The 27,808-nt window shown below is 52.6% G+C and overlaps 1 protein-coding gene across 1 annotated transcript; it reads right to left on the reverse strand.

The window, feature by feature from the left end:
* Nucleotides 1-8,375: 8,375 nt before the first annotated feature.
* Nucleotides 8,376-27,503, reverse strand: ppan (peter pan homolog). The gene is given in 13 exon segments (XM_078206880.1): nucleotides 8,376-8,963; nucleotides 13,299-13,462; nucleotides 15,695-15,824; nucleotides 16,434-16,512; nucleotides 17,298-17,421; nucleotides 18,800-18,887; nucleotides 18,890-18,906; nucleotides 19,617-19,693; nucleotides 20,549-20,719; nucleotides 22,293-22,343; nucleotides 22,893-22,994; nucleotides 26,123-26,293; nucleotides 27,316-27,503. Coding segments are annotated over 13 exon segments (1,560 nt in total). The 5' UTR covers nucleotides 27,334-27,503; the 3' UTR covers nucleotides 8,376-8,595.
* Between the last annotated feature and the right edge of the window lie 305 nt (nucleotides 27,504-27,808).

A 27,808-nucleotide genomic window follows, 5' to 3' on the forward strand; every position in this document is an offset into this window, starting at 1 on the left:
TCTCCTCATAACTAAGCCCCTCCATACCAGGTAACATCCTGGTAAACCTCCTCTGTACTCTCTCCAAAGCCTCCACGTCCTTCTGGTAGTGTGGCGACCAGAACTGGACGCAGTATTCCAGATGCGGCCGAACCAACGTTCTATACATCTGCAACATCAGACCCCAACTTTTATACTCTATGCCCCATCCTATAAAGGCAAGCATGCCATATGCCTTCTTCACCACCTTCTCCACCTGTGACGTCACTTTCAAGGATCTGTGGACTTGCACACCCAGGTCCCTCTGCGTATCTACACCCTTTATGGTTCTGCCATTTATCATATAGCTCCTCCCTACATTATTTCTACCAAAATGCATCACTTCGCATTTATCAGGATTGAACTCCATCGGCCATTTCTTTGCCCAAATTTCCAGCCTATCTATATCCTTCTGTAGCTTCTGACAATGCTCCTCACTATCTGCAAATCCTGCCAATTTTGTGTCGTCCGCAAACTTACTGATCACACCAGTTACACCTTCTTCCAGATCGTTTATATAAATCACAAACAGCAGAGGTCCCAATACAGAGCCCTGCGGAACACCACTAGTCACAGGCCTCCAGCCGGAAAAAGACCCTTCCACTGCCACCCTCTGTCTTCTGTGACCAAGCCAGTTCTCCACCCATCTAACCACCTCCCCCTTGGCCATGAGACCAGAGGTGGTGAGCTGACATAACTGGGCTAGCAAAACATGCAGTCAGTCACATCATCAATCTGACATTCTGGGGAGGGCTTGGTCAGTAATACCCTGCGGAGAAGGAAAGCTGCTATCTACCCATGTGACCAGCTCCACGAATGCTCATTGGGTGTGTATCATAGAATCCCTACAGCGCAGAAGGAGACCATTTGGCCCATCGAGCTGGCACCTACAACAATCACATCGAGGCCCTATCCCCGTAACCCCACAAATTTACCCTGATAATCCCCCTACTCAGGGTCAAATTTAGCATGGCCAATCCACCAAACCTGCACATCTTTGGAGTGTGGGAGGAAACCGGAGCACCCGGAGGGGCGGCGATGGCCCAGTGGTAGTATCGCTAGACTATTGATCCAGAAACTCAGCTAATGTTCTGGGGACCCGGGTTCGAATCCCGCCATGGCAGCTGGTGGAATTTGAACTCAATACAAAATATCCAGAATTAAGAATCTACTGATGACCCATTGTCGATTGTCAGGACAACACATCTGGTTCACGAATGTCCTTTAGGGAAGGAAATCTCCCGTCCTTACCTAGTCTGGCCTACATGTGACTCCAGACCCACACACAGCAATGTGGTTGACTCTCAGCTGCCCTCTGAAATGATGTACAGTAAGAAGTCTCACAACACCAGGTTAAAGTCCAACAGGTTTATTTGGTAGCAAATACCATAAGCTTTCGGAGCTTGCTGCTCCTTCGTCAGATGGAGTGGGACCACTCCATCTGACGAAGGAGCAGCGCTCCGAAAGCTTATGGTATTTGCTACCAAATAAACCTGTTGGACTTTAACCTGGTGTTGTGAGACTTCTTACTGTGCTTACCCCAGTCCAACGCTGGCATCTCCACATCTCTGAAATGATCACATGAAACATTCAGTTCAACGACGACTAGGGATGGGCAATAACTGCTGAACCGCTCGACAATCACCAGGCAAGACTGTTCTCTTCCTGTTGGGGAGCACTTCAGTGGTCACGGGCATTCGGCCTCTGATATTCGGGTAAGCGTTCTCCAAGGCGGCCTTCGCGACACACGACAGCGCAGAGTCGCTGAGCAGAAACTGATAGCCAAGTTCCGCACACACGAGGACGGCCTCAACCGGGATATTGGGTTCATGTCACACTATTTGTAACTCCCACAGTTGCGTGGACCTGCAGAGTTTCACTGGCTGTCTTGTCTGGAGACAATACACATCTTTTTAGCCTGTCTTGATGCTCTCTCCACTCACATTGTTTCGTTTCTTAAAGACTTGATTAGTTGTAAGTATTCGCATTCCAACCATTATTCATGTAAATTGAGTTTGTGTCTTTATAAGCTCTGTTTGTGAACAGAATTCCCACTCACCTGAAGAAGGGGCTTAGAGCTCCGAAAGCTTGTGTGGCTTTTGCTACCAAATAAACCTGTTGGACTTTAACCTGGTGTTGTTAAACTTCTTACTGCAATAACTGCTGGCCAGGCGGCGACGCCCATGACCCACAAATGTATTATAAAAAAGGAAACCCACGCAGACGCAGGGAGAACGTGCAAACTCCACACAGACAGTGACCTGAGGCTGAGTCCCTGGCGCTGTGAGGCAGCAGCACTAACCACTGTGCCGCTCCAATAGGCCGGTAGCAATTTAAGACAGTGTTGATCACATTAACAAGTTCCACTGACTCCGTGTCCCCTCAGATCTCGGAAACACCCTGATACTTACATCCAACATGGAATATTGAAGGCAGTGGCCGTTGCTCTGGGAGCGAGGATTGTACCCAGTGTCAGCAGGAGTCTGGGCGGGGGGGATTTGCTAATGTGAAAGCATTCTATCGCAGCCCAGAACGGAACTATCAGCCTGTCTCCAATAAGGCTCGCTTCACACAGGAAAGCCATTGTGTGAGGGCAAAGGTGGCATTTATTAAAATGATGTGGTTTTTTTATTACTGTTCTGGCCGACCTCCTGTCACTCTGGTCACACTGAGCTGCAGCTTGAAGGATATTATGTACCATTCCCCCATGGGAGCAAGGATCGCAAGGAGTTGGTTTGCAGGTGCAGCAGGTAATTAAGAAGGCAAATGGAATTTTGTCCTTCATTGCTGGAGGGATAGACTTTAAAAACAGCGAGGTTATGTTGCAGCTGTATAAGGTGCTGGTGAGGCCACACCTGGAGTACTGTGTACAGTTTTGGTCTCCTTACTTGAGAAAGGATATACTGGCACTGGAGGGGGTGCAGAGGAGATTCACTAGGTTGATTCCGGAGTTTAGAGGGTTGGCTTATGAGGAGAGACTGAGTAGACTGGGGCTACACTCATTGGAATTCAGAAGAATGAGGGGAGACCTTATAGAAACATGTAAGGTTATGAAGGGAATAGATAAGATAGAAGCAGGGAAGTTGTTTCCACTGGCAGGTGAAACTAGAACTAGGGGGCATGGCCTCAAAATAAGGGGGAGCAGATTTAGGACTGAGTTGAGGAGGAACTTTTTCACACAAAGGGTTGTGAATCTGTGGAATTCCCTGCCCAGTGAAGCAGTTGAGGCTACCTCATTGAATGTTTTTAAGGCAAGGATAGATAAATTTTTGAACAGTAAAGGAATTAAGGGTTATGGTGAGCGGGCGGGTAAGTGGAACTGAGTCCACAAAAAGATCAGCCATGATCTTATTGAATGACGGAGCAGGCTCGAGGGGTCAGATGGCCTACTCCTGCTCCTAGTTCTTATATTCTTGTTGATCCCTCCCCAGTGTTGCTCCAGTTCAGATCATTGTCCCCCCCACCAACTACCTCCATCCTCCTCCCTGCCCCCCCGAATATACTCTCCCCACTGCCCCTCCGACACTGCTGCCCCCCCGACACTGCCCCCCCGACACTGCCATTCCGACACTGACCCCCCCGACACTACCCACACACAGTGCGCCACACGCAGTGCTAGCTGTGACCTTCCCCACAAAGGCTGATAAAGGGTTAACCAAACTGATCAAAGTAATTACCGCATTCCTTTCTGTTTGAAGCTATGAGACATTAAATCGTTCAGCTTTCTGGTTAAAATCTACAAAAACAGGAAGCCATCTAGCTCTCTTCATTCTATAAGGGAATTTCCAGTAAGTCACACCTATTGCTGCCTCTCCAGTTCTCTATCTCTCTCTCCAGATGTATCTCGCTTGCATCTGCAAACCTCACATTTCTCTCTTTATTCTTAGGGCGTGGGCTTTGGGTAAAGCCAGTGTTTGGTTTCCGCTGATAAATGATGGGCCGTCTTCGCGAACCACTGAGGTCCATGTGGTGTAGGTACTCATGATGTGGAGATGCCGGCGTTGGACTGGGGTAAGCACAGTAAGAAGTCTCACAACACCAGGTTAAAGTCCAACAGGTTTATTTGGTAGCAAATACCATAAGCTTTCGGAGCACTGCTCCTTCGTCAGATGGAGTGAAAATCTGTCAGATTTTCACTCCATCTGACGAAGGGGCAGCGCTCCGAAAGCTAATGGTATTTGCTACCAAATAAACCTGTTGGACTTTAACCTGGTGTTGTGAGACTTCTTACTGTGTAGGTACTCCCACAGTGCAGTTAGTGGGGGGAGCTCAGAGATTTTGACTCAGCGACAGCGAAGGAACGGCGATTTGGTTCCCGGTCGGGACAGTGAGTGACTTGGAGAGGAGCTTGCAGGTGGTGGTGGTGTACCCAGGCCCTCGGGGGTGAAGACCATGGGTTTGGAAGATGCGATAGGAAACTTGTTACAATGCATCTTGTAGCTGGTTCAGTGCAGCCACTGTGCAGAGGGTGTAGATGCTGATGGAAAAGCACAACCAGTAAATCAGACTCATTCCTTTCCAGCTCCCTTACTGTCAGATTAACAAAGTCTGGAGAGGACTCAGAGACCAAAATATGATGAACTCATTGAGAAAGATCAACATTATTCTGATTTTGCCGATGAGATCTGCAGTGTGTGCGACTGAGAATTGAACTGCAGCTCACTCTGTCTTCAGCCCAGACAGGATATTCAACTAAGGGGGGAGGTCATGGCAGTCACACCTGCACCCACCATCGCTGTCTGACTTTGCATAACACACACAGTGGGTGGCAGTGAACGGATGTTGTGAAGGGTGATAATAAAACTCACTTAAAGTTACAAAGCCAGTGCTCAGAGTGCGCAAGGCAAACCCGAATCCATTACCCGCTTGCTCCAAAAATCAAATTCAAAATCCAATTCACGTCCCCACAAGGGGGACAAACAAGATCCAAGCTGACAAGACATCACACCCTATCTTGGGCTCAATCTGATGTTTGATCTGAGCGAAAAGGTTGAGAAAAGCGATAATAAATCTGATATGGGTCGTGTGGTAAGAGAGCGAATCACAGTATTCACACACCCAGCCTGCAATACCTCAAGGGTTAAGGTTCCAGCAGACCGGAAGGCTCAAGGCGGCGGCACAGTGGGTTAGCACTGCTGCCTCACAGCGCCAGGGGCCCAGGTTCGATTCCCGGCTTGGGTGACTGTCTGTGTGGAGTCTGCACGTTCTCCCCGTGTCTGCGTGGGTTTCCTCCGGGTGCTCCGGTTTACTCCCACAGTCCTAAAGAAAATTTGGCATGTCAAAGAACAAAGAACAAAGAAAATTACAGCACAGGAACAGGCCCTTCGGCCCCTCCAAGCCTGCACCGACCATGCTGCCCGACTTAACTAAAACTCCCTACCCTTCCGGGGACCATATCCCTCTATTCCCATCTCATTCATGTACTTGTCAAGACGCCTCTTAAAAGTCACTACCGTATCCGCTTCCACTACCTCCCCCGGCAACAAGTTCCAAGCACCCACCAATCTCTGTGTAAAAAATCTGCCTCGTACATCTCTTTTAAAACTTGCCCCTCGTACCTTAAACCTTTGCCCCCGAGTAATTGACTCTTCCACCCTGGGAAAAAGCTTCTGACTATCCACTCTGTCTATGCCTCTCATAATCTTGTAGACTTCTATCAGGTCTCCCCCCAACCTCCATCGCTCCAGTGAGAACAAACCAAGTTTCTCCAACCTCTCATCATAGCTAATGCCCTCCATACCAGGCAACATTTTGGTAAATCTTTTCTGTACCCTCTCCAAAGTCTCCACATCCTTCTGGTAGTGTGGCGACCGGAATTGAACACAATATTCCAAGTGCGGCCTAAGGTTCTATAAAGCGGCAACATGACTTGCCAATTTTTAAACTCAATACCCCGGCCGATGAAGGCAAGCATGCCGTATGCCTTCTGACTACCTTCTCCACCTGCATTGCCACTTTCAGTGACCTGTGTACCTGTACACCCAGATCCCTCTGCCTATCAATACTCCTAAGGGTTCTGCCATTTACTGTATATTTCCTATCTGTATTAGACCTTCCAAAATGTATTATCTCACATTTGTCCGGATTAAACTCCATCTGTCACTTCTCCGCCCAAGTCTCCAACTGATCTATACCCTGCTGTATCCTCTGATGGTCCTCATCGCTATCCGCAAATCCACCAACTTTTGTGTCGTCCGCAAACTTACTGATCAAACCAGTTACATTTTCCCCCAAATCATTTATATATATTACAAACAGCAAAGGTCCCAGCACTGATCCCTGAGGAACACCGCTTGTCAGCTACAACTTTCTCCAAATTTTACAGATGCACCATAGAAAGCATTCTTTCTGGTTGTATCACAGCTTGGTATGGCTCCTGCTCTGCCCAAGACTGTAAGGAACTACAAAAGGTCGTGAATGTAGCCCAACCCATCACGCAAATCAGCCTCCCATCCATTGACTCTGTCTACACTCCCCACTGCCTCGGCAAAGCAGCCAGCATAATTAAGGACCCCCACGCACCCCGGACATTCTCTCTTCCATCTTCTTCTGTCAGGAAAAGGATACAAAAGTTTGAGGATAGGTCCCAACCAACTCAAGAACAGCTTCTTCCCTGCTGCTGTCATCCTTTTGAATGGACCTACCTTGCATTAAGTTGATCTTTCTCTACACCCTGGCTATGACTGTAACACTACATTCTGCACTCTCTCGTTTCCTTCTCTATGAATGGCGTGCTTTGTCTGTATAGCGCACAAGAAACAATACTTTTCACTGTATGTTAATACATGTGACAATAATAAAATAAAATCCGAAAGACGTGCTGGTTAGGGTGCACTGGCCGTGCTAAATTCTCCCTCAGTGTAACCCGAACAGACGCCGGAGTGTGGCGACTAGGGGATAATCACAGTAACTTCATTGCAGTGTTAAGGTAAGCCTACTTGTGACACTAATAAATAACTAACTCAGTCAGCAGTTTCCCTCTCCCCCTCTGTCACCTTACGCCCGAGAGACGACTCAGCGGAGAGAGATCGGGACAAAAATCATAGCCCGGCTGCAGAACGGAGTGGAAAACGATCGGGAATCAGACCACTGGCCCTCTTCTCTCCTCCCTCAGACCATCGAGGCACAGGGGGTAGACTCAGACCAACACTGATGGCCAGAGATCAGCAGCTTTATTTGGATTTGAGTACATTCCCTATTTCACTCAGTTCCGTCTTTATTCCAGGTAATGCCCTTATTCTATACTGTGGCTGGGAACTGGACTAAGACAGTGCATTGCCAATTCATTAACTCACTGGTCCAAGCCAGTGAGTGAGAACCTCTCATCCACACACAGCAGTTTATTACGAATCGAGGTTAGTTTCTTCGCTTCGCCCTTTCCTGGTGATCTTTTTCTCACTCAATCCGTTATGTGCCTGGGTGCAGGAAAGGATGTCCCGAGGCATGGTACATTGGGGAGACCATGCAGACGCTACGACAACGGATGAATGAACACCACTCGACAGTCACCGGGCAAGAGTGTTCTCTTCCTGTGGGGGAGCACTTCAGCGGTCACGGGCATTCGGCCTCTGATCTTCGGGTAAGCGTTCTCCAAGACGGCCTTCATGACACATGACAGCGCAGAGTCGCTGAGCAGAGACTGATAGCCAAGTTCTGCACACATGAGGACGGCCTCAACCGGTATCTTGGGTTCATGTCACTCTCCGTAACCCCCACGACGTGACTGCGCTTGCAAAATCTCACTAACTGTCCTGTCTGGAGACAATGCACATCTCTTTAACCTGTGCTTAACCCTCTCTCCACGCACATTGTCTGTACCTTTAAGACTTGATTACCTGTAAAGACTCGCATTCCAACTATTATTTTGTAAATTGAGCTTGTGTCTTTATATGCCCTGTTTGTGAACAGAACTCCCACTCACCTGATGAAGGAGCAGCGCTCCGAAAGCTAGTGGATTTTGCTACCAAATAAACCTGTTGGATTTTAACCTGGTGTTGTGAGACTTCTTGCTGTGGCTAAACACCTGCGAGCTACCTCATGAACCAACTGAAACCGGACTCATGTCTGCATCCTTCCTGACAAGGGCCCGGCCTCCCAATCCCAATGGGCAAGGGAGCGGGGTGGAGGGGGGGGGCCGGGCAAGGGAGCAAGGGCCCGGGGCTGGGCGAGGGAGTGGGAGGTCCAGGGCTGGATAAGGGTCCCAGATTCTGAAAGCCCCTCTCTGAATCATCACCAGAGGAAGACAAGTGCCTTTGGACACTGAGCCAATGTTAACCCTCAAGCATTGGATATTGTGACCTCAATTTGCACAGAACCTGCTCCCCCTCCCCAAAAAAATCACTTCCTTAAAACCCCCGCATTGCCGCATCACTTTATTAATAAACTCTTGTTTGGGTTTACATTCTGTGGGAGTGTAAATCATTGGAAAAATCAAAGATAACGGTCCACCAATCCTGGCAGCTTTACGCTGCCTTTGACTAAACCAGAGCATGAGGGATACAAACCAGATAAAACTATTTATTATAAATGCAGCAAGGTCAGTTTTTATTGTCTCTGTACAGGCTGCTGCTCACATTTTCATTTCTTTGTAAAGTAACGTTTGATTTTCCTTTTTCTCGGAGTTTGACCTTTGCCCTTGGAGTTTGGGCGTTGACCTTTGCCCTTGGAGTTTGGATGTTGACCTTTGCCCTTGGAGCCTAGTTCCCGACGACCCTTGCCCTTGAATGCAGGTTTAGTCCCGAGCACAGAGCCCCTGAACTTGGAGTAAATCCTAACCGGCTGGTTTCTGCCCCTGTGTAAATGCTTCTTTTTGTTTGGATCTGGGTGTGGGTCCGACCGGGCGGGCTTCTTGCCGGCTGCTTTACCCGGACTCTTTGCCCTCTTCTGATTCCTGCCTGATTGTGGCGACTTCTCTCTCCTCCTTTTCCTGTATGTTGGAAACAGATCTGAGGAGAAAACAAGGTTATGAGTTAGCTCAGACCAACATAACCAGAGCAGAAACTCTCACTGACTCAGCACACTGTGCACGGCTCCCAGCAGCTGATCTAACTGGGTGCTCACTAACTCCCTGTCCCAAACAGCTTTCCCCTCAGAGTACACAACAGAGGGAGGTTTAACAGATGGAATACAATGTGGAAAAGTGAGAGGTTAGGCACTTTGGAAGGAGAAATGGAGGATAGACTATTTTCTAAATGGGAAAATGCTTAGGAAATCAGAAACACAAAGGGACTTGGGAGTCCTTGTTCAAGATTCTCTTAAGGTTAACGTGCAGGTTCAGTCGGCGGTTAGGAAGGCAAATGCAATGTTAGCATTCATGTCGAGAGGGCTAGAATACAAGACCAGGGATGTACTTCTGAGGCTGTATCAGGCTCTGGTCAGACTCCATTTGGAGTATTGTGAACAGTTTTGGGCCCTGTATCTAACGAAGGATATGCTGGCCTTGGAAAGGGTCCAGGGGAGGTTCACAAGAATGATCCCTAGAATGAAGAGCTTATTGTATGAGGAACGGTTGAGGACTCTGGGTCTGTACTCATTGGAGTTTAGAAGAATGAGGGGGGATCTTATTGAAACTTACAGGAAACTGCAAGGCTTGGATAGAGTGGACGTGGAGAGGATGTTTCCACTAGTAGGAAAAACTAGAACCAGAGAGCATAACCTCAGGCTAAAGGGACGATCCTTTAAAACAGAGATGAGGAGGAATTTCTTCAGCCAGAGAGTGGTGAATCTGTGGAACTCTGCCACAGAAGGCTGTGGAGGCCAGGTCATTGAGTGTCTTTAAGACAGAGATAGATAGGTTCTTGATTAATAAGGGGATCAGAGGTTTTGGGGAAAAGGCAGGAGAATGGGGATGAGAAAAGTATCAGTCATGATTGAATGGCTGAGCAGATTCGATGGGCCGAGTGGCCTAATTCTGTTCCTATGTCTTATGGTCTTAACCAGGGTTTTAAAGCTTGGTAATATTATGGCATTAAAACACAATAGGGGCAATTTTAACCAAACCAAACGAGAGAAACCACAGGGTCAGATGGAATTCCAGTCCAGGGTTTAAGAAGAGATGTTGTATCTATCTCTGTGACAGGGGAATGAGGTTAAAGTTGCTTCCCTTGTGATCTATTTAAATTGAACATAGAACATTACAGCGCAGTACAGGCCCACTCCAATCAATAATGAAACAGTGTGTGTGTGTGTGAATTCATTATTATTCGGTTTCAGACTTGCAACAAGTTCAGAAAATGCTGGAAAAACTCAGCAGGTCTGACAGCACCTGTGGAGAGAGAAACAGAATTAATATTTCGAGTCCGTATTACTCTTCTTCAGCACAGCTCGTTGACAATTCTCTGAAGAGGCTGCAGGCATTGTGGCTCTGGTATTGGATTATGCAAGACTGACACTTTCCAATCAATGCGATGGGGTTTGTTGAACTGCAAAGCAGGACATTGAGTTAGCAGCCTCACATTTCATACAATCCCTACAGTGTAAAAGGAGGCCATTTGGCCCATCGAGCCTGCACTGATCACAATCCCACCCTATCCCCGTAATCCCACATATCTACCCTGCCAGTTCCCCTGTTACTAAGGGGCAATTTAGCACGGCCAATCCACCTAACCCGCACATCTTTGGACTGTGGGAGGAAACCGGAGCACCCGGAGGAAACCCACGCAGACATGAGGAGAACGTGCAAACTCCACACAGACAGCGACCCGAGCCGGGAATCGAACCCGGGAATTTCAGTGTCACATGTTTGTGTACAGTTTGTTTCACCTATAGAAAGGTAATTAAAATCAAAATGGTAATTTGTAGACTACGCCAGCTGTATCAGCGCTGCACCCAGCCTCAGGACCTGCTGTCTACAGACACATGGGATTGAGGGTGATTTAGTGGTTTGGATCAGGAATTGGCTGGCTGTAAGAAAACAGAGGGTGGTGGTTGATGGGAACTATTCATCCTGGAGTTCAGTTACTAGTGGTGTACCGCAAGGATCTGTTTTAGGGCCACTGCTGTTTGTCATTTTTATTAATGACCTGGATAAGGGCATAGAAGGATGGGTTAGTAAATTTGCGGATGACACTAAAGTCGGGGGAGTTGTGGACAGTGCGGAGGGAAGTGGCAGGTTACAGAGGGACATAGATAAGCTGCAGAGCTGGGCTGAGAGGTGGCAAATGGAGTTTAATGCAGAAAAGTGCGAAGTGATTCACTTTGGAAGGAGTAACAGGAATACAGAGTACTGGGCTAATGGTAAGATACTTGGTAGTGTGGATGAACAGAGGGATCTGGGTGTCCATGTGCATAGATCCCTGAAAGTTGGCACCCAGGTTGATGGGGTTGTTAAGAAGGCGTACGGAGTGTTAGCTTTTATTGGTAGAGGGGTTGGGTTTCGGAGCCAGGAGGTCATGCTGCAACTGTACAAAACTCTGGTGCGGCCGCACTTGGAGTATTGCGTACAGTTCTGGTCGCCGCATTATAGGAAGGATGTGGAAGTGTTGAAAAGGGTGCAGAGGAGATTTACCAGGATGTTGCCTGGTATGGTGGGAAAATCGTATGAGGAAAGGCTGAGGGGCTTGAGGTTGTTTTCGTTAGAAAGAAGAAGGTTAAGAGGTGACTTAATGGAGGCATACAAGATGATCAGAGGATTAGATAGGGTGGACAGTGAGAGCCTTTTTCCTCGGATGGTGATGGCTAACACGAGGGGACATAGCTTTAAATTGAGGGGTGAGAGATATAGGACAGATGTTAGAGGTAGGTTCTTTACTCAGAGAGTAGTAAGGGCATGGAATGCCCTGCCTGCAGCAGTAGTGGACTCGTCAACATTAAGAGCATTCAAATGGTTATTGGATAAACATATGGATGATATTGGAATAGTGTAGATTAGAGGGGCTTGAGATTGGTTTCACTGGTCGGCGCAACATCGAGGGCCGAAGGGCCTGTACTGCGCTGTAATGTTCTATGTTCTATGTCTAAGCGCCGTGCCCAGCCTCAGGACCTGCTTATAGGAACCAACACTGGCTAAAACTCAAAATAAAATGAAAGTCTTTTCAATGTCGCTGTTGTATAAAAGATGAAACAATTTCTCCCAAAGCAGCTTTGCTTAAACTGCTCCGATACTCAGGGGATGGATTCCACACAGGATAAACTGCAGCTACATCATTGATTGGAAATGATCAGAGCAGTTAATTTTCCTGATCTTTGGTTTTTGAGGGTTCTTTCACATCAATGTGAAAACTGAACGTGGCGGGAAATCAGAACCAGGCAATCGGATTTCGAAGGCGGGTCAGACAGCTTCGAGATGCGAGAGGAGAATCTCTCAGGATGAACGGAGGTAGCTGACACTGAGGGGAACGGAAGAAATTAACCTTCTCTTCGATGTTCTGGGATTTTGTATCCGATTGGACAGAAGCGCCCCAAAGAAAGATCTGATTCCTTTCATAAACAGGCGGAAGGATTACTGACAACCAACAGATCAGACAGAAGGAGAGCGGTGAACCAGTCGGGTTTTTGTGACTTTTTAAAATCAGATTTTTATTCCATTCAAATTTCACCATCTGCCACGATGCGACGTGAATCCACCTCCCCCCCCAACATCGTCCCTCCCGTCCCGCACACCACCCCCTCCCACTCCACACCCTCCCTCGGAACTAAACCCCCTCCCACTCCACACCCTCCCTCGGAACTAAACCCCCTCCCACTCCACACCCTCCCTCGGAACTAAACCCCCTCCCACTCCACACCCTCCCGTCCCGCACACCACCCCCTCCCACTCCATACCCTCCCTCGGAACTAAACCCCTCCCACTCCACACCCTCCCTCGGAACTAAACCCCCTCCCACTCCACACCCTCCCTCGGAACTAAACCCCCTCCCACTCCACACCCTCCCTCGGAACTAAACCCCCTCCCACTCCACACCCTCCCTCGGAACTAAACCCCCTCCCACTCCACACCCTCCCGTCCCGCACGTCACCCCCTCCCACTCCACACCCTCCCTCGGAACTAAACCCCCTCCCACTCCACACCCTCCCTCGGAACTAAACCCCCTCCCACTCCACACCCTCCCTCGGAACTAAACCCCCTCCCACTCCACACCCTCCCTCGGAACTAAACCCCCTCCCACTCCACACCCTCCCTCGGAACTAAACCCCCTCCCACTCCACACCCTCCCTCGGAACTAAACCCCCTCCCACTCCACACCCTCTCTCAGAATAAAGAAACTTTCAGCACAACGACCACACAAAGTGCCAATAACACCCAAGACAGGAAACTCTGATAAAATGAAGGAAACTGTTACCATCGTCTGGCTCCACTCCAACTTCCAGTTTGTAATATTCCCGATCGGAATCAACATCAGACTGCTCACTCGGTGCTTTCTCCCCAGTCCCCGGATCCTCAGCGTCCTCCTCCCCCTCACCCTCCAGCTGCCTCTTCCTCTTCATTCCAGCCAGACTCTTTCTCCTGAAACAAAGAAGATTCAAACTGAAAATTAAAACAAATTCGCTGTGACCAGTATTTCCCTGAACCGTCCCCTCTCCACCCTCCGAGCAGGCCTAACCCTCAGCGTAGCTCCCCGCTCGCCCGCTCACTCCCCGCCCGCTCCCTCCCCATTCCCAACTCCCTCCCCGCCCGCCCACTCCCCATTCCCAACTCCCTCCCCGCCCGCTCCCTCCCCGCCCGCCCACTCCCAACTCCCTCCCCGCCCGCTCCCTCCCCATTCTCAACTCCCTCCCCGCCCGCTCCCTCCCCGCCCGCCCACTCCCAACTCCCTCCCCACTCCCAACTCCCTCCCCGCCCGCCCACTCCCTGCCCGCTCCCTCCCCATTCCCAACTCCCTCCCCGCCCGCCCACTCCCTGCCCGCTCCCTCCCCATTCCCAACTCCCTCCCCGCCCGCCCACTCCCTGCCCGCTCCCTCCCCATTCCCAACTCCCTCCCCGCCCGCCCACTCCCTGCCCGCTCCCTCCCCATTCCCAACTCCCTCCCCGCCCGCCCACTCCCCATTCCCAACTCCCTCCCCGCCCGCTCCCTCCCCATTCCCAACTCCCTCCCCGCCCGTCCACTCCCAACTCTCTCCCCGCCCCCTCCCCCCTCAGTTGCCGCTCCCTCCATCACTCACTCACTACCAGGAGCTGATATCAGCCTCATTCCTACAATCTCCAGGCTAAACCTTGATGCCATCCAATCACTTCCCCTCGATTCACCCATCTCTGTTCCCGCACCAGTGACACACATCAAAGCATCGCCTTGTGTGGGTTAGCTGCTCTGGGAATCTGTGAGGCACTCTGACCCACACAGCCCAGAGAGACTGGCTGAATCTGATAAATTGTGTAAATACCAGGCAGGTTTATATTCAAAAGGAAGCGGAACATTACTAAACCATCAGGGGTGCCAGGAGCTACTTCTATTCGGATTTTAACAGACTAGGTGTCAGCGATGAGGAGACATTTCACCTTAACCAGTGTCGAAATAACGCTGTGGGGATAGTATTTCAGTCAATCTCTGGAGCAGGTTCTGAGGGAGGCAGTTTGAAGCTTACATTCCACCACAAATCAAATGGAATTCTTTCAGAACACAGAGTAATCTGAGACCTGGAGTTCAGGCAGTGGAACATCGGGTGGCACAGTGATTAGCGCCGCTGCCTCACAGCTCCGGAGACCTGGGGTCACTGTCTGTGCGGAGTCTGCACGTTCTCCCCGTGTCTGCGTGGGTTTCCTCCGGGTGCTCCGGTTTCCTCCCACAGTCCAAAGATGTGCATTGGCCGTGCTAAATTGACACTTAGTGCCCCAGGTAGTGTCGGTGAGAGGGATTAGTGGGGTAAATGTGTGGGGTTACGGGGATAGGGCCTGGGTAGGATTGTAGTTGGTGCAGGCTCGATGGGCTGAATGGCCTCGTTCGGCAGTGCAGGGATTCCATGCTCAGGGGAACAGGGAATTTTGGACGTTTGGTTTCCAAATCTTCCCACCAGTGGGGGTATTTCTCATCTCGTGCTGTGACAGACTCACTGATCGAGACACGTCACTCTGATCGGCGGGAGAGGGGGGGACAGCGCGGCGGGAGAGGGGGGGACAGCGCGGCGGGAGAGGGGGGACAGCGCGGCGGGAGAGGGGGGACAGCGCGGCGGGAGAGGGGGGACAGCGCGGCGGGAGAGGGGGGACAGCGCGGCGGGAGAGGGGGGGACAGCGCGGCGGGAGAGGGGGGACAGCGCGGCGGGAGAGGGGGGACAGCGCGGCGGGAGAGGGGGGACAGCGCGGCGGGAGAGGGGGGACAGCGCGGCGGGAGAGGGGGGACAGCGCGGCGGGAGAGGGGGGACAGCGCGGCGGGAGAGGGGGGACAGCGCGGCGGGAGAGGGGGGACAGCGCGGCGGGAGAGGGGGGACAGCGCGGCGGGAGAGGGGGGACAGCGCGGCGGGAGAGGGGGGACAGCGCGGCGGGAGAGGGGGGACAGCGCGGCGGGAGAGGGGGGACAGCGCGGCGGGAGAGGGGGGACAGCGCGGCGGGAGAGGGGGGACAGCGCGGCGGGAGAGGGGGGACAGCGCGGCGGGAGAGGGGGGACAGCGCGGCGGGAGAGGGGGGACAGCGCGGCGGGAGAGGGGGGACAGCGCGGCGGGAGAGGGGGGACAGCGCGGCGGGAGAGGGGGGACAGCACGGCGGGAGAGGGGGGGATTGTGAACACCGAGGTCGGGGAACACTCACTTGTGCAGCTCCCGCTCCCCCTGCTTGCGTCGGATGTTTGCCTCTTGCTTTTTCTGCCGCTCCTCCTTGAGTTTTTGTCGTTTCTCTCTCCGCTCAAGGACCTCTTGGAGATCCTCCTCTGATTTTTGCACTGGGACAGAGTTTAAACAAAGGATGGAATGAATCACAGGGTCTCCCGACAAAACGTTACTTTATCCGCGCGAGAAGCAGGGTTAATGTTAGTCAGCTGCCACAGAGAGGAATGTGAGGTGATTCTCTCAAACTGAGCCACACAGGTGAACACAGTCCATTCCTGGGATGTGTGTTTAGTAACCAGAGGCTTTGGAAAAACTATAGCCCCCCCCCCCCCCTGCCTCAGGCCGAGGCTCCTATTCTCCCGCAGGGTTCTGCAGCAAACACAGAGTCGCCTGGCCACCAAGCCCACATCCAATTCAATTTCGCCACAACCCAGGCAACAACGAAAGCTCGGAATAGATATTTGAAAAAACAAACTTGCCCCAACAGGTGGCCACCTAAATGTAACCTCCACTGCCCCCCTACCTCTGACAGGCGACCATCTAACCCTAAACCCCACTCACCACATCCGACCATCTAACCCTAAACCCCACTCTCCACATCCGACCATCTAACCCTAAACCTTCCCCTCATTCCCCACCAGAGAGTCTGTGACCATGACCACTTCTCTGTGAATCTGAGCCCCTGCCAGGGTGGTGAGTGCAATTCTTTCACTGGAACTTACCGAATGAATGATACATCACTTGTCCATCGCACATCCCCTCCTCAATCTTCACCAACTCCAGGGATATTCGAGGGCCAATCTGAGACAGGATTGCAATGAGATACGGGAAAGCCTGAGTTTTGCATCCTGTCACCACCCCCAGGACGGGGCCGGTGAGTTCAGAGGTCACAGGACACAGCTGGAGAGTAATGGCTCATCACTCGGACCCACCCTGGGCCGATAGAGCCAGAGACCTGGAGCCTGGCTCACTCCCCCAGTCCATGACTGAGAGCCCGCTCTGGCCTGTGGTCAGGTCAGCGCAGACCTGGAGCCTGAGCAGCAGTGTTCTGTTAGACTCCTCTGATACATTAACTCACCAACCCCACAGCTCCACCCACCCAAAGGACACCGGCATCACAACGAAACAATTCCCATTGAAAACATCTCCTAGCAATTTCCCAACTCTCAGCCAACAGTGGGCTGGAGATCCCCAGGAAATCCTCTCCAAGAGGCAGGTTTGAGAGGGACTGAACCCAATCAGGGCAGCACGGTGGCACAGTGGTTAGCACTGCTGCCTCACAGCGCCAGGGACCCGGGTTCGATTCCCGGTTTGGGTCACTGTCTGCGTGGAGTTTGCACTTTCTCCCCGTGTCTGCGTGGGTTTCCTCCGGGTGTTCCAGTTTCCTCCCACAGTCCGAAAGACGTGCAGTGGCCGTGCTACATTGCCCCTTAGTGTTAAAGGGTACTAGCTCGGGTAGATACATGGGGTCATGGGGATAGGACGTGAGATTGTGGTGGGTGCAGGCTCGATGGGCCGAATGGCCTCTTTCTGCACTGTCGGGATTCTATGAACCAGGTCTGGGAAAGATGGGGAAAGTCACTAACCTCGGTGAGTCGAATGGCGCTTTGCTGAGCCTTCAGGTTTCCGCGGCCCGAGTAGACCTGAGGAAGCTCCGTGATGTTGTGATCTCCATCCTGCTCTGCCTCGCTCTCCGACAGGTTAGCCCCCCTGAAATCCCCACAAAGAAATGGCTCAGCGTCTCTCAGCATTCATTACATGGAGAGCGCGGGGGTGGAGGAGGAGAGGGGGAGAGAGAGAAAGAGAGAGAGGGGGCGAGAGAGACAGAGGGGGGAGGGAGAGAGAGAAGAGGGTTAGAGAGGGGGGGGGTTAGAGAGGGGGGGGTAGAGAGGGGGGGGGTTAGAGAGGGGGGGTAGAGAGAGGGGGGTAGAGAGAGGGGGGGTAGAGAAAGGGGGGGTAGAGAGAGAGGGGTAGAGAGAGAGGGGGTAGAGAGAGGGGGGTAGAGAGAGGGGGGTAGAGAGAGGGGGGTAGAGAGAGGGGGGGTAGAGAGAGGGGGGGTAGAGAGAGGGGGGTAGAGAGAGGGGGGTAGAGAGAGGGGGGGTAGAGAGAGGGGGGGTAGAGAGAGGGGGGGTAGAGAGAGGGGGGGGTAGAGAAAGGGGGGTAGAGAGAGAGGGGGTAGAGAGAGAGGGGGTAGAGAGAGAGGGGGTAGAGAGAGAGGGGGTAGAGAGAGAGGGGGTAGAGAGAGGGGGGTAGAGAGAGGGGGGGTACAGAGAGGGGGGGTACAGAGAGGGGGGTAGAGAGAGGGGGGGTAGAGAGAGGGGGGGGTAGAGAGAGGGGGGGTAGAGAGAGGGGGGGGTAGAGAGAGGGGGGGTAGAGAGAGGGGGGGTAGAGAGAGGGGGGGTAGAGAGAGGGGGGTAGAGAGAGGGGGGTAGAGAGAGGGGGGGTAGAGAGAGGGGGGGTAGAGAAGGGGGGGGTAGAGAGGGGGGAGGGGTAGAGAGGGGGGAGGGTAGAGAGGGGGGGTAGAGAAGGGGGGGGGTAGAGAGGGGGGAGGGTAGAGAGGGGGGGGTAGGGGTAGAGAGAGGGGGGGGGGTAGAGAGCGGGGGGGTAGAGAGGAGAATGTCAAATCAGCCAGGTGTTGTTATGAAGACAGCAAGAAAGCCCAAACATCAGTGATTCAGATCAGCGATCCCTGTGGGAGGCTGTGTGGAGCTCACCCACATTATAACCCAGAAAGCAGCAAAAGGATCGAACTGCAGCCAATCTTATACACTCAATTTACAGAGTTATATCTTACAGACCTGCACCACCCAACACACAGCGCACAGCTTCAGGCTCTGTCGACAAGTCAACCCCCAGTTAATGACGACCACTTGCCTCTAATTAATATAAAATTAATAACTCCAACCCGTACAGAGGGAGGGCAACAAGCCACGCAATGTGACATCTTGCCTTGCTCGTAGACACAGGAGTGGACGCTGTCCCACACAGACAGACTGCAAGGGAACAGGACCCTGAGACCAAACCAGGGCCGGGGGAACCTTGGGGGGAGGAAGGGAAATGTAACCAGGGCCGCTCCCACGTCACTCACTTCATCAGCAGCTCGCTGATATCGTCAAAGCGGCTCATGTTGGGGAACCTCTCCTGTAGAAGTTTCTTCATTCCTCGACTCATCCCACAGGAACCACCTTGATGGAGCTGCGGACAGGAAGAAGGTGCTAGTTACAGGAAGCCATTCAGCCCCTCGATATTGGCCCCGCTGCTAGATCACAGCTCCATTCACCCACAACACCCAGATACCGTTAAACCCAACAAAACAGCTTCGGCCTTGGAAATATTCAATTCACCGTTTCTCCAGCAACCCCCCGCCCCCCCCCCAATCCTCCCCTTCTGATGAGGGGGCTGGAAAGGCGAGGTGGGGGCAGATTTAGATCACAGTGACACGTCTGACCCTGAATTATATCCTTGGTCGCATTGACCGAGGGTAAAAAAAAGTCCGTTTCAATTCGCAAACTGACAAACTCGTGAAAACAAATGCAGAAGCAGCGAGCATCTGATTCCCCCCCCATCCCCACCCTCGGGAAGCAGAGGGGAGCCGATTCCTCCCCTCCCTCGGGAAGCAGAGGGGAGCCGATTCCTCCCCACCCTCGGGAAGCAGAGGGAGCCGATTCCTCCCCTCCCTCGGGAAGCAGAGGGGAGGTGATCCCGCCCCCCACCCTCGGGAAGCAGAGGGAGCCGATTCCCACCCCCACCACCCCCCCTCGGGAAGCAGTGGGGAGGTGACTGACTCTCCCCAGATCCCCGGAGGCTCCTTTGGTCTCGGGGTAACCCTCTCCTCCTCCCCGACACTACACCAACAACGAGTGAAACTGTGAAGCCGGGAGCGGAGATTCTGCACATTCACTTACTAATGCCTGATGCTAATCATGTGTGTCTCGGGGTTATAATTGATCAGGACACAGCGCTTAATGGCATTTAATCCAACCTAGAAAGAAACAGATAGGACAGGATTAGACACAACAGTGAGACAGTGTGCAGGGGGGCAGCAGCAGAGTGACAGGGCGCCGGCAGGGGGGCACAGGTCACCATGCAGCCTCAGTCACTTCACAGACTTGTCCCCTGCCCAGAGGGACTCTTGATGTGGAGATGCCGGCGTTGGACTGGGGTAAACACAGTAAGAAGTTTAACAACACCAGTAACAGTCCACAGGAGTGACCCTGGCTGACTGAGAATAAACACAGACACCGAGAAGACCAGAAACACGACCAAGGGGTCTCTGTTTCCATAGATCAGTTTTACAACAGCCGACACAACAACAACTTGCATTTATACAGCATCCCAGGGCTGTCCAACACTGCGGCACAATCTGCCCGGGCCACAAATACAGGCATTGGGCAACTGACCAAAAGCCTGGTCAGGGCGGGCGCGAGGGAGGGCGGGCGCGAGGGAGTGGGCGCGAGGGAGAGTGGGCGCGAGGGAGGGGGCGCGAGGGAGGGGGCGCGAGGGAGTGGCGCGAGGGAGTGGGCGCGAGGGAGGGCGGGCGCGAGGGAGTGGGTGCGAGGGAGGGCGGGCGTGAGGGAGTGGGTGCGAGGGGGGCGGGCGCGAGGGGGCGGGTGCGAGGGGGGGCGGGCGCGAAGGAGGGCGGGCGCGAGAAAGAGAGCAAGCCAGAGTGAGCTCAAGCTCGATGTCTCCCCACTCCTTGCCTCTCCCGCTCCGCATCCTGCCCCCCCCCATCCCTGCTGCGCCCCCTGCTCCCCAGGCCCCCCCCCGCGCCCGCTGTTCCCCAGGGCCCCCCCCCACCCCGGCTGTTCCCCAGGCCCCCCCACCCCACCCCAGTTACCTTGTAGACGTTGATTGTGGGGAACATGTTCTGGAACATGGTGGCCATCAGCTTGATGTGCATTCCGTTCCCTCCAAAGTTATTCAGCACCAGCAGGGGGTGATGGGTAAACTGCTGTCCGTGCATCCGGTGTCGCTTCAGCGAGGAGACAACATCCTTCACCAGGGAATACTGGGAATGGCACGGAGCACAGAGCACAGAGTCAATCCGGGAAAACTAGTCTCAGTACATCAAGCTTCAGCCCAGAGAGAGGGAGAGAGCGAGCACAGGGTGTGTGTGTGTGTGTGTGTGTGTGTGGGGGGGGGGGGGGGGGGGGGGGAGGAAGGGAAGAGAGATTGGGGGACTTGGGTGGCGGGGGGGGGGGGGGGGGGAGATTGGGAGTCGGGCATTGGGGGGGGGGGGGGGGATTGGGAGCCAGCTCTGGCTCCAGGGAGAGTGGGAGCAGAGGATGGGAGAGGGAGGGCAAGCGGGAGTGGGGTGAGAAGAGGGAAGGTTCTGGGAGGTGTGGACCCATTGGGGAGCGAGTGGTCCAGGTGTCCATGCCTGGGGAAGTGCAGCTGAGAGCCACGAGGAAGTGGGAATGAGGTGAAGGAGAGGCTTGGTGGGAGGAGTGAACTGTGAGCAGGTTGAATAATGCTCACAGACTGTTAATATTCACTTAGAGTCAGAGAGGTTTACAGCATGGAAACTGGCCCTTTGGCCCAACTTGCCCATGCCACCCTTATTTCTTTTTTAAAAAAAACCCCATAGCTAGTCCCAATTGCCCGCATTTGGCCCATATCCCTCTATACCCATTGTACCCATGTAACTATCTAAATACTTTTTAAAAGATAAAACTGTACCCGCCTCTACTCCTACCTCTGGCAGCTTGTTCCAGACACTCACCACCCTGTGTGTGAAAAAATTGCCCCTCTGGACCCTTTTGTATCTCTCCCCCCTCACCTTAAACCTATGCCCTCTAGTTTTAGACTCTCCTACCTTTGGGAAAAGATATTGACTATCTAGCTGATCTGTGCCCCTCATTATTTTATAGACCTCTATAAGATCACCCCTCAGCCTCCTACGCTCCAGAGAAAAAAGTCCCAGTCCATCCAGCCTCTCCTTATAACTCAATCCATCGAGTCCCGGTCGCATCCTAGTAAATCTCTTCTGCACTCTTTCTAGTTTAATAATATCCTTTCTATAATAGGGTGACCAGTATTCCAAGCACTGCTGGCTCGGGCTTCAGGGCTTCTGACAGTGCTGCAGTCCTGCTGCGTGGGATTAGATCAGACCCTAGATTGGGGCTAAAATCAAGATTCAAGCCTCCTAAACCCAACCTCCCACAATGAGAGAGAGAGGAGCTAAAGCCAGGCAGGACACTGAATCAGATCCAGAGTGAGCTGGTGGGGTAAGTACCTTTACAAAACACCAATAATACCGTCAAAATAATCAATCAAAATCAAGGTTCATCTTCAAGAATCTTGCCGTCATTCTGGTAGTCAGATGGTTGTGTTAACAGTGTTCTCAGTAACTATCTCCAGCAAGGGATCAGCACCAAACTGATCACATTCCCAATGAGTTCCCTGGATTTTCACGCCAAGCAGCTGTACAATTCATTCAGCAACGCACAGGAATAGAGAAATGTTCCATTTAGCTGCCCCTCGCCTGAGTAACAGGTCGGCAGCAACCAGACGCATCGAGAGCATTGTCACTGCAATGATTCGCAGTGAAGTTTGGGAGACAGTGAAATGCAGAGACTTACCTGGTGAACTTTGAATGTGAGCGTGGGACCTCTCGGTAAACGGGCCATTTTCTGAGGGACAGTTGAAAAAAGTACAAGTCAGCGATCCAATGGCAACAGTTTGAGTATTTTCCTTAACCCACCATCAACATCATTGCCAAGCTGAGGGGGTAGTGGTCATTAAAGGTTCCCAGGGCCTTTGTTAATCTGGTGTCCGAACTGGATGTGAAAACAATAATTCCCATTCTACCCTCCAGCGCCCTATCGCAGAGAGAGACAGAGACAGTAATTCCCATTCTACCCTCCAGCGCCCTATCACAGAGAGACAGAGACAGTAACTCCAATTCTACCCTCCAGCGCCCTATCACAGAGAGAGAGACAGAGTAGGTAACTCCAATTCTACCATCCAGCGCCCTATCACAGAGAGAGACAGAGACAATAACTCCAATTCTACCCTCCAGCGCCCTATCAGAGAGAGACAGAGTCAGTAACTCCAATTCTACTCTCCAGCGCCCTATCACAGAGAGAGGCAGAGTCAGTAATAGGAACAATCACTAAAGTAAGATGAAATGATAAGAAATGTCTCCTTTTCCCCTGGAGGAAGATGCCCAGTTTACTTACAAAGTTCACACTAGTCGATGATTTGGTAAAAATGAGGAAATGTGTCACACCGAGTGGCCCGGCCACCGCGACAAAATCCTTCAGCAAATTCTTCTTCCGCACCTGGGAACGCACACACACAGAACCATGTTAGCAAAAAGACACTAAATTCCCTAGTGACACTGCACTGGGCATGCGCAGTAATACCTCACACACTTAAATCACACTCCATTCATTTAACTCGTGAACACGCACTGCTCTCATGTGTAAGTGGCAGTGACAGACCTATGACCATGGTGAGATACACAATTTAAACGTTCTGAGCAGGCAGGGAGGGCCGTAACTTCCAATTGCGACTTCTTTTTGAACTGATTCACAGGACGTGGGCATCGCTGACCAGGCCAGCATTTATTGCCCCATTCTGAATTGCCCCCGGGAAGTTGGCAGTGAGCCACATTGGGCCATTTCCAAGGGCAGTAATGATATGTCATGGACTCGATGGGCTGAATGGCAAAGACACCCAGCTCGAATCTGGACTCACATCGGCCAGACCGGTTTGGGACGGCAGATTTCCTTCCTTAAAGGGGCATTAGTGGATCTGATGAGTTTTTAACAACAATCTGGTAGTTACACAGTCACCTGTACCGAGCAAAACTCTTTATTCCAGGTTTATTAATTAAATTCACAACTGTTGTCGCAGGATTTGAACTCATGGCTCTAAATCAAGAATCTAGATCTCGGGATTATTAGTCCAATAAATAATCGCTATGTTACTGTGCTGTTTCCTCCTCTTCCTTCCCCATCCCTCACCGTCCGTTATTCCTCTCTCAGTATTGTTATTGGACAAGTTTATAACGGGATGCGAAGTTACGGCAAGCGTGTGGAGCCATGAAGTTGCTGAATGATGGAGTAGGCTTGAGGAACTGAACAGTTCCTTCCCGTGCTATCCTTACCGGCCTAGCCCCCGAACCAGAATCAGCTTTCCCCCAGCTAGTTCTATTAAACATATGGATGATATTGGAATAGTGTAGATTAGAGGGGCTTTAGATTGGTTCCACTGGTTGGCGCAACATCGAGGGTCGAAGGGCCTGTACTGCGCTGTAATGTTCTATGTAGATCTGGTCACCTTAGCAGACCGGTAACATGTTCTCAAAAAACACTGACAACTCACATACGGGGCATCAGTTCAGACAAGGCTCTCCCCACAAACATTAAGATGCTTTCCACGGCGACTGGGAAATCTGCTTCTCCAGATTTCTCTGTATTGACACCTCATCAGGTGTGGCAGCAACTGTGGAGAGAGAAACAGAGCCAACATCTCGAGTCTGTGAGACTCTGCGTTGGAACTGAAGAAAGGCCGAAATGTGATGGGTTTAACCAAAGCTGCTCATTGCTTCCTGATCCATTCGCTTCCTGCATTGCGGCTGTTTGCTCTCGCAGAGATTTCTCAGTTGTGAGAGTTCCCAAGTTGGAACAGGTCACAGGAACATAAGAACTAGGAGCAGGAGTCAGCAATTCAGCTTTCTGAGTTTGCTCTGCTATTTAATACGATCACGGCTGATCTCATCTTGGCCTCAACTGGCGAAGTAGAAATGGTCGAGAGCTTCAGGTTTCTAGGTGTCCAGATCACCAACAGTCTGTCCTGGTCCCCCCATGCTGACACTATGGTTAAGAAAGCCCACCAACGCCTCTACTTTCTCAGGAGACTAAGGAAATTTGGCATGTCCGCTATGACTCTCAGCAACTTTTATAGATGCACCATAGAAAGCATTCTTTCTGGTTGTATCACAGCTTGGTATGGGCTCCTGCTCTGACCAAGACTGCAAGAAACTACAAAGGATCGTGAACGAAGCCCAGTCCATCACGCAAACCAGCCTCCCATCCATTGATTCTGTCTACATGTCTCACTGCCTCGGAAAAGCAGCCAGCATAATCAAGGACGCCACGCACCCGGACATTCTCTCTTCCACCTTCTTCCATCGGGAAAAAGATACAAAAGTCTGAGGTCACGTACCAACCGACTCAAGAACAGCTTCTTCCCTGCCGCCATCAGACTTTTGAATGGACCTACCTTATATGAAGCTGATTTTTCTCTACACCCTGTCACTGCAACACTACATTCTGTACTCTCTCCTTTCCTTCTCCCCCATGTACTCTATGAACGGTATGCTTTGTCTGCATAGCGCACAAGACATAATATTTTTCACTGTATCCAATACATTTGACAATAATAAACCAAATCATCTCCACTTTCCTGCCCGCTCCCCATAACCCTTCATCCTGCGACTTATTTAAAATCTCCCTATCTGCTCCAATTTGTTTAGTGTTCTGGCATCCACTGCACTCGAGGTAGAGAACTCCACAACCCTTTGAGTCAAGTTATTCCTTCGCATTTCTGTTTTAAATCTGCCATTTCCTAACCCAAAGCCTCTCATTCTAGAATGTCCAACATGGGGAAAATCCACTCCATGCCTATCCTGTCAAACCCTTTAGCATCTTATACACCTCAATCAGATCTCTCATTCATTCACTGTGTTTCAGTCTGTATAACACAGTAAGAGTTTTAACAACACCAGGTTAAAGTCCAGCAGGTTTTTTTGGTAGCAAATGCCATTAGCTTTCGGAGCGCTGCTCCTTCGTCAGATGGAGTGGAAATCTGCTCTCAAAAAGGGCACAGAGACACAAAATTAAGTTGCAGAATACTGATTAGAATGCGAATCCCTACAGCCAACCAGGTCTTAAAGATACAGACAATGTGAGTGGAGGGAGCATTAAGCACAGGTTGGAGAGATGTGTATTGTCTCCAGACAAGAACTGATAGCCAAGTTCCGCACGCATGAGGACGGCCTAAACCGGGATGTTGGATTTATGTCACACTATCAGTAACCCCCACAACTTGCCTCCTGGACTTGCAGAATCTCACTAACTGTCCTGTCTGGAGACAAACACATCTCTTTAACCTGTGCTTAATGCTCCCTCCACTCACATTGTCTGTATCTTTAAGACCTGGTTGGTTGTAGAGATTCGCATTCTAATCAGTATTCTGTAACTTGATTTTGTGTCTCTGTGCCCTGTTTGAGAGCAGATTTCCACTCCATCTGACGAAGGAGCAGCACTCCGAAAGCTAATGGCGTTTGCTACCAAATAAGCCTGTTGGACTTTAACCTGGTGTTGTTAAAATTTTTGCTGTGTTTACCCCAGTCCAACGATGGCATCTCCACATCATAACTGTATAACCCCAGCAGCCTCACCTTCAGAGACCGGGCGGTGAAAGGCTCCATCAGTTTCCTCATGTCTGCGATCAGCTGGTGGACATTCACCCCCACTCGGCCTCGGTTAAAGACGAAGGAGTGAGGGACGGTGGAAAACTCCTCCTGCTGCAGGTGGATGGCATTGGCTCGAGCTTTCTTCTGATTCTTGGTCTGCGGTGGGAATCAAACAAATTTTCCTTAAACAAGAGCTGTGAAAGTAGGGGCAGAGAGGGGGGGGGGGCAGAGAGGGGGGGGGGCAGAGAGGGGGGGGGCAGAGAGGGGGGGGGCAGAGAGTGGGGGGGGCAGAGAGTGGGGGGGGGGCAGAGAGTGGGGGGGGGGCAGAGAGTGGGGGGGGGGCAGAGAGTGGGGGGGGGGCAGAGAGTGGGGGGGGGGGCAGAGAGTGGGGGGGGGGGCAGAGAGTGGGGGGGGGGGCAGAGAGTGGGGGGGGGGGCAGAGAGTGGGGGGGGCAGAGAGTGGGGGGGGGGGGCAGAGAGTGGGGGGGGGGGGCAGAGAGTGGGGGGGGCAGAGAGTGGGGGGGGGGGCAGAGAGTGGGGGGGGGGGCAGAGAGAGGGGGGGGCAGAGAGAGGGGGGGGCAGAGAGAGGGGGGGGCAGAGAGAGGGGGGGGCAGAGAGAGGGGGGGGGCAGAGCGAGGGGGGGGCAGAGCGAGGAGGGGGGCAGAGAGGGGGGGGGGGCAGAGAGTGGGGGGGGGCAGAGAGTGGGGGGGGGGGCAGAGAGTGGGGGGGGGGGCAGAGAGTGGGGGGGGGGGCAGAGAGTGGGGGGGGGGGCAGAGAGTGGGGGGGGCAGAGAGTGGGGGGGGCAGAGAGTGGGGGGGGCAGAGAGTGGGGGGGGCAGAGAGTGGGGGGGGGCAGAGAGAGGGGGGGGCAGAGAGAGGGGGGGCAGAGAGAGGGGGGGGCAGAGAGAGGGGGGGGGCAGAGCGAGGGGGGGGCAGAGCGAGGAGGGGGGCAGAGAGGGGGGGGGGCAGAGAGAGGGGGGGGCAGAGAGGGGGGGGCAGAGAGGGGGGGGGCAGAGAGGGGGGGGGGCAGAGAGGGGGGGGGGCAGAGAGGGGGGGGGGCAGAGAGGGGGGGGCAGAGCGAGGAGGGGGGCAGAGAGGGGGGGGCAGAGAGAGGGGGGGGGGCAGAGAGAGGGGGGGGGCAGAGAGAGGGGGGGGTTTGGGTGATGATTGTAATTCTCACCCGGCCGGATTTCCCCATCGGTCCGCGGCTCCCTGTGCGCTGGAGGGGGTTGTTGGGGGGTGCGGGGTTGGGGGGTGCGGGGTTGGTGGGTGCGGGGTTGGGGGGGTCTCTCTGTGTCCGGGTCTCTGTTCCTCCGCCTCGGGCTCCCTCTCGCTCTCTGACACGTGATTCCAGGTCCGTCCCGCGCTCCGCCCGGAAACCCCCCGAGTCCCGAACAAAGGTTCCGGCTCCAAACTGCCCCCCCCCAAACCCCCAACCCCCACCCCAACAGGGCCTCTTGGGGTTTGTGGAAGAACTCCCGCAGCCTCCACTACAGAGACAGGGACAGGGAATGGGAATTAACCCAGTACAGAGACAGGAAATGGGGATTATCCCAGCACAGAGACTGGGACAGGGAATGGGGATTAACCCAACACAGAGACTGGGAATGGGGATTATCCCAGCACTGAGACAGGAAATGAGGATTATCCCAGCACAGAGACTGGGACAGGGA

The sequence above is a fragment of the Mustelus asterias genome, unplaced genomic scaffold, assembly GCF_964213995.1.
Source record: "Mustelus asterias unplaced genomic scaffold, sMusAst1.hap1.1 HAP1_SCAFFOLD_1857, whole genome shotgun sequence".
Lineage (NCBI taxonomy): Eukaryota > Metazoa > Chordata > Chondrichthyes > Carcharhiniformes > Triakidae > Mustelus > Mustelus asterias.